Source organism: Petaurus breviceps, unplaced genomic scaffold, assembly GCF_028583685.1.
Source record: "Petaurus breviceps papuanus isolate PSGF00001 unplaced genomic scaffold, PetGlider_PUasm1.0 90625, whole genome shotgun sequence".
Classification (NCBI taxonomy): Eukaryota; Metazoa; Chordata; class Mammalia; order Diprotodontia; family Petauridae; genus Petaurus; species Petaurus breviceps.
The window spans coordinates 4,264,282-4,280,062 of record NW_027187289.1 but is presented as its reverse complement, the minus strand read 5'-3'; the positions used below and the strand labels follow the sequence as shown (position 1 = coordinate 4,280,062).

The 15,781-nt window shown below is 35.5% G+C and overlaps 1 protein-coding gene across 4 annotated transcripts in view; it reads right to left on the bottom strand.

Annotated features, from left to right (window-relative positions):
- PCCA (propionyl-CoA carboxylase subunit alpha) overlaps window positions 1-15,781 on the bottom strand; it is a 550,597-nt gene that overhangs the window by 117,053 nt on the left and 417,763 nt on the right. For all 4 annotated transcript variants that reach the window (XR_011163584.1, XR_011163585.1, XM_069064183.1 and 1 more), the window contains one exon: window positions 1,081-1,179. Coding sequence is in view for 2 of the 4 variants with exons in the window: in XM_069064183.1 (XP_068920284.1) it covers window positions 1,081-1,179 (99 nt within the window). In the remaining 2 variants the exon portion in view is untranslated. The remainder of the gene's footprint in view (window positions 1-1,080; window positions 1,180-15,781) is intronic.

The following is a 15,781-nucleotide window of genomic DNA, read 5'->3' as shown; positions in this document are numbered from 1 at the left end:
AAAAAAAAAAAATATTAATAATAATTATGTGTTAACTACCCTTGGGATATTAAGGCAAATGGGTCTAACTTCTATGGGAAAATGCTTTATTATACTGTTCAGAAAATTTATTAACAATTATTATGCTGTTTAAATATAACTAGAGATTGTTTAAACCCAGAATGTCACCCTGACCTCAGTAACTCTCCAGGAATGCTGGAGATGGCTAGCTACAAAGGACTTTGGGTTCCCTTAGATCCTGGATCCACCCAAAATATTCTTGTTTTCCCACAATGAGGACATGTTTTAGATCCACTCTAGCTTATGTTTTGGATTCTTTTGTGTTTTGGCTTATGTTCAAATTATATTAAATGTTTATATTTAGTCATTTCCACCTTAATCTACCTTGCTTTCAAACTGCCTTCTTGGTCAAACACCTTTAATTGTGTAAGTGTGATTTTTGTGCTAGTACCCTTCTCTAAATTTTATATAATGTAAGTCTTCCAGAGCCTGGTTGAGAGGAAGCCACACCTTTCTTCCCCACTCTCCTCTGCAAAACTACCTAATAAATTTCTTTCTAATACTATTTCAGATTTTGAGGTTTGTTCTAGTGAACAACCCTACCCTTGGGATATCAGGGCAAATGGCTCTTGAAGGATTTAAAGAAACTTCTATGGCCTATGGAGAGATTACCTCAATGGCTGGTAGCTTTGTTAACATAAATAATTCATTATTTTACCTGGTCAGAAAAGTCAGGTCAGTAAGGTTACTAAAATGGTAACTTCCTAATGACTTTTAGAAGTAACCTCAAATAGTAAAGCATAAGAACACGCAAAATGTATTTATTACTGACACGAAAATAGAACTTTCCACAACAGATTTCTTCCCTCCCCATCAAAAAAAATTAACATCAGATTGTGAGTAACCAAAGTACATTTTTCAAAAATGCATTCGAAAGAAATTTAATTCAAAACCATGCAGCATCAAAAGGATAAGAGTGAAATACAGATTTCTTCTATTATACTTTAAAGTTTAACTATGCAGGTATTGATAGAAATTTGAAAGTATATTGAGGTTCTTAAAGTAAATCAGTCTATTTACCTGTACAATTCTCTGAGTGCCATCAATGTTGACGGACAATAAAGGTGAAGCTAGGTTCCATTCACTGGTCACATTTAGTTTCGACCCATCAACTTCCACCTGTTGTGACACCAAATAAGACTGTTACCATGAAGACAGAGAGAAAACTGATCTCAAGTTCATTGCTGCATACAAAGCAGTAGCCATTTTAAACAGATGGCTCCCAAACAACCTGTCATGTTTACTGCTCCTGCCATAAAAGACAGGGTCCAACAACACAGTCTTCCCAGCCATCTCTGGGGAGAGGTGAAGGACCTGTGAACAGCTGCCTCTGGGTACTGAGGTTTCAAGTGATTTTCAGTAAGTAACAAACAGCCATCCAACTTTTAAACCTATCTGGACATGCTACATTTACTGCAATTAGACAAGTAATGCATATAAATTCCAGTGACATTTTGCAACCCACGCAACAGGGCTTGCATATAATATCCTCTCCAAGGACCAAGGAAGAACTTTTTCTATGTTAATTTTAATGAAAGGCTCTGCATTGTTATCTTAATTAAACAGAGGCTGTAATTAAGCAACATTCTTTAGTGTTGAATCTCAAAGTCTAGTCAAACTTTGCAAAGTTCTGTCATATTTTTTCTCAATCTCAAATGACTAATTTCAGAACTGCATGTCAACTCCAAGAAAATGATTAGGAAAAAAATAACAAACATCATCTGTTTCTTAAACCATTAGATATAATTTTTGGTAGAATATAATTAAAATTCCAAATAAATAGTATTAAAGATGTGGAAAGGAAGCAAAATTAATAAAGGCTGCTTTAAAAGTAAAATGGACCAAAATAATACTTTGAATTCATGTAATTTTTCCCTTTCAAGTAAAGTAACTTCACTGGTATTTTCTCATTAATTCTTTCAACAGAGTAGGCAACAAAATACTTAAATTACCATCTCCATTTCATAGACATGGACAACACCAAGAATACTTAAGTTTTATAACTTTATCTAGGTTAATGCCGCCCCCCCCCCCCCCAAATGGCAAAGCCAGGATTATTGACTATTGGCTGCCCTGGATTTCACTTCTAAATAAATCACAATGACTATCTTAAACTATTTTTACTCAAGGCTAAAATATAATGACATCATAAAACCTCAATATAGTAAGCTAGTAGGGATCTCACAGGTTATCTGATTCATCTCCCTTCATTTTACAGATTAGAACATTGAGATCCAGGAAGGTGAAGACATCCAGGGTCCCACAGTCAAGTGGCAGAAATAGATTTTTTTTTTTTTTTAAGCAATCGGGGTTAAGTAACTTGCTCAAGGTTACATGGCCAGGTGTTTCTGGGTGGGTGTTAAGTGTCTGAGCCCGGGATTCGATCTCCAGGTCTTCTCAACACTGGAGCCGGTGCTCTTACTCGCTGTGCTACCTGGCCGCCCCCAGAAATAGAATTTTAATTCAAGTTCTCTGCTTCAAAATACACCAATTATTTTAATACACCCAGCCATAAAAACAATCCTATTCCAAGAACAATTCAGTAAATAACTTGCTACATTGTTGATATCATCAATTTTGGTACTTGTTCAATCCATATAGGTCTTCTGATACTATTCAATTTTTTTTTTGCATATAATAACTTTAACATACATGAGAAAAGAGTAAAAGGGCCAAAGGATGAAGTTATCTAAATCACTGAAAACTGTTAACATAATTATATCATAATTACCTAAGAGCAAGTAAGTTTTTAAAATTAAAATTCTTTTAAAATACCTTATAAAACCCATTTTCCCCCAAGAAAATTGAAATTCTTTGTGGTTCCAAATCAATGCTTTCTTTGAATATTCTTCAGTTCACTGATAGCTTTGTTCTAATTATTAAACAAAGAAGAAACATAGTTATCACTTTATTTTGATTTTAACCTATCAATCAAAAAGTGCTTATTTAAGTACCTACTATGATAAGAGCTAGAGAGACACAAGTTTAGATAAGATAGTCTTTACCCTAATGAAATTTAAAGTCCAGCAAAAGGGATATGACACTCAGAAAAAATGAAAAATAAATTAGAGAAGTTCAAAGCATGAAGGGAAGAGGAAGGGGAAGTGGGAGGGTAGGGAAAAGGAGAGTGGGAGGACAGGGTAGGGTAGGGCAGGGCAGATCCATGGTGCAGATATTTTTGATTCATTGTAATACCTGTTATCTGCTAGGTACTCTGACCATTGTGCTTAATCTTAAAAACTTCCATCTTGGAGGAAAACATTTCCAACCTTTACTGTTTTACCTTATAAAACAGTCAAAAAAAATTTAATGTAGTAAGATAAAATAAAATAAATATACCCTGTGGATAGCATGAAGATTCTCTCTAATATTTGAATTTTTTAAATGGCTCCTTAGATTTTAAACTGGTCAAATTTTGTGTTGATCTTATTTGCTTCAATTATACTATCATCATCTTGGTAAGATCTAAGTCACTAAAGCAATAATATGCTTTGTATAAAATCAGCCCTTAATACTTGATAAAACGAGTTAAAACTAGCAAACCATTTATACTAAAAAGAAAAGTATGAGTAACTCATGAATTTGAAATAAAGTTAATTTTCAGAGGAAATTTCCCCTATATTTAAATTATAGTCAATATGACTAATTCCTAGAATTCCCAAATATTTTCTTGAGAAAGGGGACAGATATTTCAGAGTAAAAGTTTCTTTTAGTTTATGGAGTTACAATGTACATGAAACAAATATTTTATCTACACATCCTAGGGCTGATAAGAATTAAATAGAGTTAATAGCTAAACTATATCAGGTAGAATCTAAGAATTGTTCCAATTTGCATTTCTTTAATTATTAGTTATTTAAAACATTATTTAATTTATAACCTTATTATTCACCTAAAACAACTTTCTTCAAGTTCATTAATGTTCTAATTACCAAATCCTATGGCCTTTTCTCACTTCCCATTCTTTTTGATATCTTTTCAGCATCTGACACTTCTAATCAGTCTATCCTCTTAGATATTCCCCTGTGTGGTTTTCATCATTATACAGATTTCTCTTAGATCTCCTCCAATTCTAACTGTTCCTACGCAGTATCCTTCATTGGGGACTACCTTGAGCTACCAGTCTCCCAAAGCTCTGTCCTGGGCCTCTTCCTTTTTCAATCTCTAGACAAAAGGATTTGTTCTGTGAAGTTTGGATTCAGTCAAAGGACCACACCTGAGGATCTAGAGGGCCACACATGGCCTGGAGGCTGCAGGTTCCCCACCCCTGCTCTAGATCATCTTTTATCAATTCCCACTGATTCCATTACCATCTCTAGATGACCTGCAGATCTTTATATGCAACCTTAATGTCTCTCCTAAATTCTCATCTGGGATCACTAGCTGCTTAGTGAATATTTTCCACTGTATGCCTCAAAGGCATCTCAAACTCATTGTTCAAATCAGAATTTATTATGTTATTGTTTTAATGACCCGCAACTCACCTCTCTAATTTTCCTATTTCTGTCAAAGTCACCATTACCTTTCTTCGTGCAGTTTTACAACCTGGGAATCTTCTTATTCTCTCTGATTCCACATATCTAAATACTTTCCAAGTGTTAGTCATTCTTCCTCCACAAAATTTACATTCTCTCCAGTTATATAACCGCCAGCCTAGTTCATAGTCATGTCATTTCTCACCTGGACAACTTATTGTAATAATGCTCTAAATGATGTCCTTATCTCAAGTCTATCCTCTCTCTAATCTATCCTCTGCATAGCTGCCAAATTCCTAAAGTACATCAAGTACTTCCCCTTCACAATCTGGTTTGAGCCTACTTTTCTAGGGTTACTGAATATGATTCCTTTTCACAGACTCTTACCTATTTGCTGTTCCTCAAACATGCCATTCCATCTCCCATCTCTCCACTCTGCCACACGCAATTCCTCATTCCTTAAAATGTTCCCCCTGCCAACCTGCACATCTTAGAATTCCTGGCCACTCCCAAGATTCAGCTCAAGTACCATTTGTTAGGAATCCTGATCCTCCCAGTTGGTAGTGCCCTGACTTCATTTAACTTTGTGTTTATTTTGCATATACTTTTGTATTTATTTTTCAGTCCATTTGCTGCTGCTGTTGTTTTCAAACATAATATTATTGTTGCTTTTTTTTTTTTCTGAAGCACAGAAGATAGGGAATGTTTTTGTTCATCTTTAAATCCTAGCATCTAGTGCAGTGACTTGTATTGAGTAGGAACTTAATATGTGCTTGTTGAATGAATACAATCTGGAACTAGGTCGTTATCTGTGAGTCACACTTTTAGTTGCTTTGCCCTGATGGGTTTTTTTTTTTCTTAATTTGTATATTCTTTCCACATAAAAAATCCCTCAATTCTTGGGGACTGAAATGGGAGGCAGGCAGAAGCATGAAGGGAAACAGGAATGGATACCATAGGAGCATATAATCACAGAAGAAGAGAGGAGAAAACAATTAGGAATTAGATGCAAATTTCTAATCTCAGGGAGTCAAACTGGCTCATCATATAAGTCAGGGGAGTCAATGTATTAAATTGGGATTCAGTGTGAAAGTAAAATATCTTTGGGGTCAAGGACAAGGTCTCCTAAGGACAGTTCCATGGAGAGGGTCAGTTAACTTGTTTGTACAGAGTAGCTTGTATGGTGCCTCCCCCATTAGACTGTAAAGTCACTGAAACCAAGGACTGTCTTTGGCCTTTCTTTGTATCCCCAGAGTTAATTATTAGCACAGAGCAGGCACTTAGTAACTATTTAGTGACTTGAAAACAACACTAAAAGGCAATAGAAGAGAACAGATTAATGGCAATAACCAATCCTAGTCCTAGAAAACAGTTTGCTACAAGGGAAAGGTGGAGTGTGTATGTGTGTGTGTGTTAGGGGTGTGTTATACTGGGAAATGACAGTGGTGTAAAAAAAAACAAAAGCCATCAGTGAAACATTAAAAAAAAAATTCCAGGAAGTTCAGGAGCGTCTGGCCAACATGTGAATTTAAGCCCTGCCCCCCCGCCCCCAATTTCTGGTCAAACAATGGATATCAAGAATCTGTATGCCCTTGCACAGGTTGTTTTGGCTTTCTGGTTCTTAGTTACCTCATTTGTAGGGTGGCAGGACTGAATCAGATGCCTTCTGAGGTTTTTTTCTAGCACTAAATATATGATTCCATAGAGTGAGGCTTTTTCTTTATGAAGCATGGAGGCAGGCTATGTTGAAACAGGATTCCCCCTCATCCCTCACATTTCTAGTGAATCCTTGGAACCAAATCAAGGAATTTATGCTTTTGTAGGGCCCTTTGGGTGATCTGATGTGACCTTATGATGTCTGATGTGCAGGCTAAAGGCCCAGAACAAGTAAGAAGGGGGTTACTGAACTCAGTCAGGCAGCCAATGCTGCTAGGCTAGGGAAAGCAGTGAATTTGAGTCAAGAAAAGTGATTTAAAATTCGGCCTCAAACACTCATTACATATGTGACCCTGGGTAAGACCTCTCTCAGGCTCAGTTTCCTGATCTGTAAAATGGAATAATAGTACATACCTACAAAGGGTTGTTTTGTGGATAAAATAATATTTGTAAAGCACTACATAAATGCTAGGTTGTGTGCTAGAGGTAGGGATAGTGGTAGGAATATCAGTAACAGCAATACATGGAGCTAATATTAGAATCCAAATGCTCCTACTCCAAAGTCAGGGTTCTTGCCACCCTACTATGAAGCTCCCTTGCACCAATAAGAAACACTCTCTTTTTTCTTATATTCTTTATATGGAGCTTGTTATTTCAGGAAGTTTTGTACTAATATTGACATATTAATTTGATAAGAAAATATTTGAATTAAGGTCAGTCTTTCCTCCCTCATTTAGGCTGCAAAATGGGGCTGTCTGCATTCTAAAGCTGTTTTGCAGAATTCAGTCATTCCAATATTGTTAGATTGTATAGTATAGCTGAACCTCTTCTCTTTTTCTGATTCTTAATCATTAAAGGAGGTGTATCTGCATTATAATCTACAGATAATGGGGACCCATTTCTCTCAAAATGACTTTAATATAATAGCAATTGTAATTAAGTCTTACAAAAATTTATCTTATAGTTCTGTGAAGTAGATATTATGAATATTATTACCATTTTACAAAAGAGGATTAGAAAGATTAGGACAAAGTTTTTAAGTGTCAGAGCTGGGATATGAACTTAGGTGCCTCGGTTTGAAGTCCTTACCTTTTTCCACTACACCATTGGTATGTGACTATAGCCCTTTTCTTTGATCTTTGTATATGCTGTAGCTCAGACTTCCTCTTCAATGATAACCATTGAGTACCTTAAGTTTAGATTATCACCAAAGGATAGAATCTCAAGGTTAAGGGCCATCAAATCCAATCCACAACTGAACAAGAATCACAATACAATTCAATTAAAGAAAAACCAAGCATCTAGTCTATACTCTCAAAGATCTTACGTTCTAAAGGGGTTTATAACAAGTAAACAGCTAAGTATATACAGAGGAAAGAGAGAGCACTAACAAAGAGATCAAAAAAGCTTTCCTAAAGATGTTGTATGAACTGAGCCTTGAAAAAGTCAGGTATTTTAGGAAGCATAGGTGAGAAGGGAATACATTCTAACCATGAAGAACAGCCTGTATACAAAAGCAGAGATATAGGAAATGGAGGACTGAATGTAGGCAAGGGCAAGAATGCCAGTTTGGCTGACAAGCTGGCAAACTATCATGGCAGCCAATTCCATTTTTAGATAGATATACTTGGTAGGAAATTCTTCTACGAATGAAAGAATGAATGGTGGAAGGAAGGAAAGAAGGAAGGAAGGAAGGAAGGAAGGAAGGAAGGAAGGAAGGAAGGAAGGAAGACAAATTTATTAAGCACTTGGTGCAAAGCACTGTACTAAGTATTGAGGACACAAACAGAAAAATGAGACAGGCTTTTTTTTTATCAAGGAGTTCATATTCCAATGAGGGAGACAATATTGATGGAAGGCTTCAGATTAAAGTCAGATGGAAATAGTCCTTAGGGACTAGCAGCAAAGCAGATAATATCTTTTTTTTTTTAAATGCCATTTCTCTTGATAAAATTCTATGAGTTTCCGATGTGGAACCATTAATAACAGTGCCAAGGATTTTGGTGACAAGAACTTTCTTTTCCCGATCTTCCCTAGCCCCTGCCAGGCTTTATATCTCCACAGGGGTTGGAAATGCTGCTATTCCCAAGGCTTTTAGGTACAGGGTCCTGATTTATCTCCATCAGGGTCTGAGGAGAGCCAGTAGTCAAGGTGGTGGTGCTTTGACTTCTTCTTATCTCCTAAGGGGATTTTGCTGCTTGAGCAAAGCTGACTTAGCAGACCTGTAAGTATCAGTTGGCTAGCAGTTGGTGGGAAGAGCCAACCTCCTTTCCACAATAGTTGCTTCCTCAGAAAGGGGTTGCAAGAGGAATGCTTTAAGCAGCATGATGGTTTGGAGGGTGCTGCCCTGCCCAGAGCCTTTGTGCCTATCTGCCTATTGGTGGCAGTTAATTAGCCAAAATTTCTCTCTTTACAACTTCCAACTATTTCTCTTAATTCTTTCCTTCAAAAAATTGATACAAATCATGTACCTCAAAGTTTTCTTCACCAAATTAAAAATCCTTAGTTCCTTTAAAAGACAATTTCTTTTAAAACAAGACATGTGATTTCACCAGTATAAGGGACTGCTTGTGCTAATAAGAATGACAAGGGCTCTGCAAGTTAGTCTTAGAAAGTTGCAGGAGGCAGTGAGTATGTAAATGGCCATTGTAAATGGGTCTATAACTAAACAGAAAAGATAAAACCAACTGGTTAAAAAAGTTAACCACAACCATAATACACTTTATAGTTTATGCCATGACAAATAAATCAAGTAACCACTGAATTTACCAAATCTCCCTTTTGGAAGAAGAGTCATTGGCATCTGGATAATGGGAAATCTATGTTTTGCTTGAGTTGAGCTTTTAAGACAACTGGATTCTGTGTAAATGGTACTAATTAAACTATATTTTACAATCTTGTGATAGTACATAACTTTTTTTTTCTCTGTACTTCTCTATTTCTGTCTGTCTTCCCTTTCCCTGCCATGTCATTTTTGCTTTCTCTACTCATCTTCTCCAGGATTTCAGAAATTCAGCATTTAGACATAGTAATTAGGGGTTGATTAACAATTACTATCAGTTATTCTAAAGAGCAGGCTAATGTCACAGAATTCAGGGTAATCTTAGTGGATACTGTTTCATCAGAGACTGGTGGATATGCTTAAAGTTGATCCAAATGATGCCACAAAATAGTAAATTTTCAATGACCGAAGAACTGTGACCAAGAAATTATATTACTGTCTTAAAACATTATCATGAATGAAGGAGATATGAGTTGTTGCTGACTATATTATGTTTAACCCCCAATAAACACATTAGTTGTAACATTCAGGCTTTAGAAATTTACAAAGTCAATCTGAGCAGAGGTTGTAACCATTATTTCTCATTTAAATAGTAATCATAGGGAGCAACAAGGTGGCCCAGTGAATAAAGCAACAGCCCTGGAGTCAGGAGGACCTGAGTTCAAATCCGACCTCGGACACATAACACTTACTAGCCATGTGACCTTGGGCAAGTCACTTAACTCCAACTGCCTTGCCTTTTCCCCTCCAAAAAAAAGTAAATAGTAATCATATGCATAATTTTGCCTTAAAGTAGAATTGTAGGTCTCTCTCAGCTATATTTGTTTCTAAATTTACCCTATGTCTAAAGAAGCAGATTTACAGTCATTTTCTCATCAAATAATCTATCTTTGCCCAGAAGTAGAAGGGGATCAAGAGAAGGTTGTAATGGCTTCAAAATACAAAAATAAATCAAGTCAATTGTCAATCATTTGTGTCAATGGAGAATAACTATATAGATAATGAAAAGAGTGAATTGATTTTTTTTTAAGAAAGGCTTTCCTAGCTTTAATAGGAAGATAATGGAAAATACAGAAGGAAAAGCATGATTCTAAGACCACGATTGGGAGATAAGACAAACTTGAATAGTTCTAGATGATGTCAACCAAAAGAATGAATACTAACTCCAAAACAAAAGTCACTAGATTATAGAAAAAGGAAACTCTATACTCCAAGGATAATTTAACATGTATAAATAGTCAAATTTGAATTTCAAAGATTTTGTTAGGAACCCCTAAAATTCATCACTGTTGTACCTGTATTTCTAAGAAATTTAAAAAGTAGCTAACTCTCAAAACATAAAAGAGAAACATAGGGAACAATATAATCATGTGTTATTAAAGTACAGAGAAATGCACTATGGTACCTTGAATTCTATGGCAGAGCTAAGAAGGTGTTCTTTATCTTTCAAGTTAGAGCTTTATCCATCAGGCCAAATAATATCTCTACACATCATCATTTGCAGAAGTGGGGGAAAGGGAAGGAAATAAAGTTAACAGAAAAAAGACAAAAAGGAATTCTACTCCTATTTTACAGTGAAAAATAAAGTAATAGGGCTGTATTATCTGTTAAAATCTCTAATAGAAAGATCTACTTACTGTTTATTACTTAATAATTATGTACTAGCTAAAATATTCAAGTAATAGGACCAAGGGTGTGTTGGACACTAATTTCAATCTTTAAACAGTAAACAACTTTTTAATAACATAACTGAAGACAATTTTAGTTATATCTAATCCATAATAAAATAATGATAGCAGAGCTCATTTATATAGTAGTTCAAAAACACTATTTCTTTCCTATTCAGAAAATATTTCCTCCCAGGAACTAATAGGAACTATAATTTTATATTCCATAAAACCATTTAAATGCATTTTTGGTACAAAAATGCTGATGAGGAAACTCTTCCATGAGTTGTTTGGAACATTATATTTTCCTACCTACGCAATCATAAGGGAAAAAGTAGAGAGCACACCCTGAAACAATTTGGCATTAGAGAGATATTACCTACATCCTTTAATATTAAAAAAAGAACTCATTTCCTCAAAGATATCTCATGATATCGTCAGAATATTTTAACTAATCGTTGCATAAGTCACTTGCCAAACATCCTCTTTATTTTAATCACTTAAAAATATGCAACCCTGTTGGCAAATATAAGATATATCTCTTTTACTCAAATTAAGTAAAACAGGTCTCACAAATACCAAGTATTGCTCCTTTTGTACATGAAGAGTTTGACTGCTGAAAGAGGTAGAAAAAGAACATAAGTGTATGGAAAAATTACAAAAATACATTTGAAAAGAAAAATAGTTTCTCAGATAAAATATGAAGAGAAACATAAATGGTCCTAAGCACTAGATAAAGACCCAGATAAAAGTACTGAGAAAATCTGTTTCAAGGCAGAGGAATGACTGCAGTACCGGTGGGGCAAAGCTATAATCTATATGAGATTATTTTTTAGTGTTATGGAGATTACAACAGATAAAATTATAAATCAAGTAACTGGTTAGGGTTTATGGAAAGATTATATAAGGAATTCTGGGTTCATACCTGACAAAAGATGGATTCCTGAGCTTTACTGCTATAATGGTAATGAAATTTGAAGATCCCTTTGTATTGGAAGCTGACAGGTACTTAGAACCTAGTTCAAATTAAGCCTCTATTAAAGAAACAAAAGGTACGAACCCCTCTTGCTGATGTAACAGGAAGGGGATGAACAGGAAACTCCTGTTACTGATGTAACAGGAAGGAGCTGAACAAGGAGGCACTAATACCTATATAAGGAAGAAAACAAGCTGAGAAAGTCAGAATTTTCTTGGGGCAAGCATCTGGAGGCTGGAGCTTGTGCCAGAGACAGAACTTCTGGATTTTGAGAATGGGAGGAAGTGATTTTGATTTTGAGAACAGAGCTGTTGAAGACTTCCAAGGGCCAGCCAGAGCTTCTGAGATGCTGCTGAGGATTTCTGAGGGCCAGCTGGAGCTGCCAGAGGAAGCATGACTGTGGTATCAGTACTTTGTCTGTCTGTGGCTCCATTAAGTTTTCTCTTCCCAGCAACAGAAGCTGTGAAGAACTTGAGATGGACTGGACAATGTGAGCTCCAATGTGGAGCAGGAACTGCACAGAGAGCTTGACAAGGAGCTGGGAGCTGTCTGCCTTTGAATTCAGATGGCAGTTGGTTAGATTTGGGTGGGAGCTGGGGCCATGGAAGAGGAGCCTTGGAAGCTGAAAGCCTTCCCAGAGTCATGATGAAAAGACCTTTCTGTGGGTCCTGAGTAGTGATGAAATTGTGATTTACTTGTGACCAAGGAGTGGATGGCCTGTGTATTTTCCACTACCCCTTAAGAGGGTACTGAGTAGTGACTGATGATTTGAATAGTGACTGATGACTGAATAGTGACTGATTTGTAACTTAGTGGGACCCACGGGTGGAGGACTTTGACCTTTTGTACTTTATGATTGAATAATTGAGTTACTAAGTGATTGATTGCCTAAATGATTGTACTTTGTTCAAAACTATGTGACCACTTTGGTGAAAACTATGTGGCCATTTTAGTGATAAGTTGTTGAGTTCTTATGTTACTGTGAATGCTGTACCTTGATTTTCTGTGAATGTTTCACTCTGATTTGTTATTGAATAGAGTTCACTATACTATGTAATCAGAACCTTGAAAGCTGTTCACAGCAGCAGTCCTCTGGAAAGCTGTTTGTGCTTAGCTTTACAACAGCATATAATAAAGAGTTGCCTGGTAATCAGGAAGCTCTTATTTGAGGCATTAGGGGCTGTAAAGAAGCCAACTGGAAGAGAATCATTGAGAAGAATTATAGAACAAGATACAAGCTGAGTTAGCTGAGCACAGAAGTCATAGGAAGCAAGGACAGAAGACATAGAAACCTTCCAGATCAGACTGATGAATGACTTTTCCATTGCTTCCCTGGGTTTTGTTGATTTAGAGATATTCCTTTGCTAATGGGCTGGAGGAAGGCTGGATCATAGAGGCTGAGGGCTGAATCTTGATGCTTTATAAAGAGTGATGAGGGCCATTCTTTCCTGATACGATTTCAAGAGAGAGAAGAGAAACCTTTCAGGTGCCTTATTGCCCTCTGCTCTCTCTCTCTCTGGAAAAAACAGAGGGCAAAAGAAAGACACTGCATCTGTATTGCTGTGAGTTATGTTAGGCTATGAGAAGAAGCTTGTAGTTGCTTAGATCAGAATCCCCTGCTCTTTGCAGACTGGAAGAACCCAGCAGTTCTCTAGCTTAAGAGAACTGCTTGAAATGAAGTAGCATCATACTTTCTTCTTAGCACCCATTTGAAGGTAGTTGTGAGCTAAGAAAGTTTATAACTACATCACAGGTTCTAGAGCAGAAGAGGATTGATTTTGCCTGGGAAGAGAATAATTAAGACCAGAAGGAGGGAAGCTAGCAGAGAAGGGACTTTGTGAAGAGCAGATTATTCTTAAAGGCATGATGGCCATGAAAGCTTGCAGTAAACCAAAATGATGAACTGTCTCAGTCATGTACCTCCCTGCTATGTTTACTTGAGTGTGAGCCCATTCTGCCTTATGGATACTGTGCATATTGGTGGAAGACTGTGACTCAGTTTTCTGGACAGACTATTATGCTGTAATAATACCTGTTGTTGTCTTCTATTGAGTAACTATAATATTGAACTATTGCTGATTTTGTCTTCTATTGATTAAATGTTATGATTATTCCTGCTTTTGCCTTCTGATAATAATGATGGTTATTACTATTCTTTTTGTCTTACTGTTTAGTAAGTATTTCAGATTTAAGAGTTAACAATAACTGATCTTGCATAAATGGAAAATATACTGGTAGAGATTTAGGAGCTACAGGGCCAAGAAGGAGGATTCCATTTCTCCCAAACCAGGGTCACATCTAAGATCTTAAGAAAAGAGGATTTTAAATTATAGCCACAATAGTGAGGCTGACCAAACTATGCCCTGGGTTACATGTTACATATCTCTGTTGAGGATATTTAAAATTAACAACCATATATTAACAACTAGCATTTATATAGCACCAGCTATGTACACTGTGCTAAGTGCTTTATAAATATTACTTCATTTTAACAAACACGTGAAGTAGGTGCTATTATTATTCCCATATTAAAGATGATGAAACTAAGGAAACCAGAGAGAAATGACTTGTGAGGCTCATCAGATAGTGATTGAGGCTGGATGTGAAGTCACAGCTTTCTGACTCCAAACAGAATGTTCGATCCATTGTATCACCTAGCTGCCCATTAATGTGTGTATATGTCCCAAATAATAATAATGATAATAATATAAAAATGTTTCTGAAAATAATGAAGGTATGAGGAAACAGGAAATGCAGCGAGATGTTTTTAGCATAATACAATACAGGAATCTTCTGCTTGCAAAGAATAAATCAGGAATATTAGTATTATGGAAAGTCAAGTCACTAAAGACACTTCTTTTTTTCTTTATTTTAAAAATATTTTGGTAAATTCTCTATAGGCTATTCATATATCCATGCTGTTAAATGCCAGTTATTTATTGATAAAAAAAATCATTTATATTAAATGATCTAGAATAGCACTGGTACTTTGTAGCCCCTGCTGTTTTAATAATCCAGCTATGTCACTATTTCTTTTATGTACTGCAGATAGGTGAGAATCCTTTATTTGATTTCATATCTTAAGCAAACCAAATATTTTTTTTAGGAAAAAATGTATACATAAACTCTGGCATATTTTGTTTCTATCATCGATGGAAGGATTTAATATATTCCAAAATTGTGAGTATGGATTCCAGAATTTCACCCACTCAAATGCCTTTTACTAGGCAAATGAGATGTATTAACTCCAATAAGAGAATAAAGTCTCTCATAGTTTGTTTTTTAAACGGTGGAAACTGGTTCTTTTTTTTTGTAGAACAAAGAAGAAAACAGGTTAAAAAAATTAAGAGGAATGAAACATAATAATGGTGAAGCTCTGAGATGAAAGAATGGATTAAATAGCTTTATGTTTTATGTGTAATTAAATAAATCATAAAGTATGCGAATACCATAAAAACAATTGCATATGTTGATCTGCAATCAACTAAGCTGACTGGCCTCTATTTAATTATCACCTCATTAATTGATTGGTAACAACTATAATTCTTTTCTTTTAAAAAACACATTATTTTGTCCACAGTTTAATTATAATACTAGTTTATTTTATATTGAAGTGATAAGGTCATTCTCTGACAATAACACTGTAAATTATATCAGTTTAGTAATGATGGCTTATGAATCTAAGTAGATGAAATTAACAGAAGGAAACAATATGCAATTCCCCCAAAAGTCAAAGATTAAATTAATTTAACAACTGATAGTTTAATTTCTTAAAATATTTCAGTAATTCCTATGGTCACCAAAATACTGATGAAATAGTGTAGTTATTTCCTAAAAGGAACTGCTTTAGAGCAAGGATCATTGATACATCCTACCATTAAATACTGGTCATTAAATGTATCACTTTTCAGTCTAATATTATAGCTACTTTTCATAATAAATCATGAGCAGTTCATAAGTTTTAAATGGATATTAAATGACATTTTCAACTTGATCCCACTCCCTGCAACTCTTACAATAAAATTCTGATTTGCTTTTTATATTCTGTATGAAGTTCTACTTTTCTTATGTCCTATTTATATCTATTTATATCGATTATTTACTGGTAATTGTCCTCTTATCTGCCCTACCTTACTTTTCCACATCTCTAATGTGTGTGCATGTT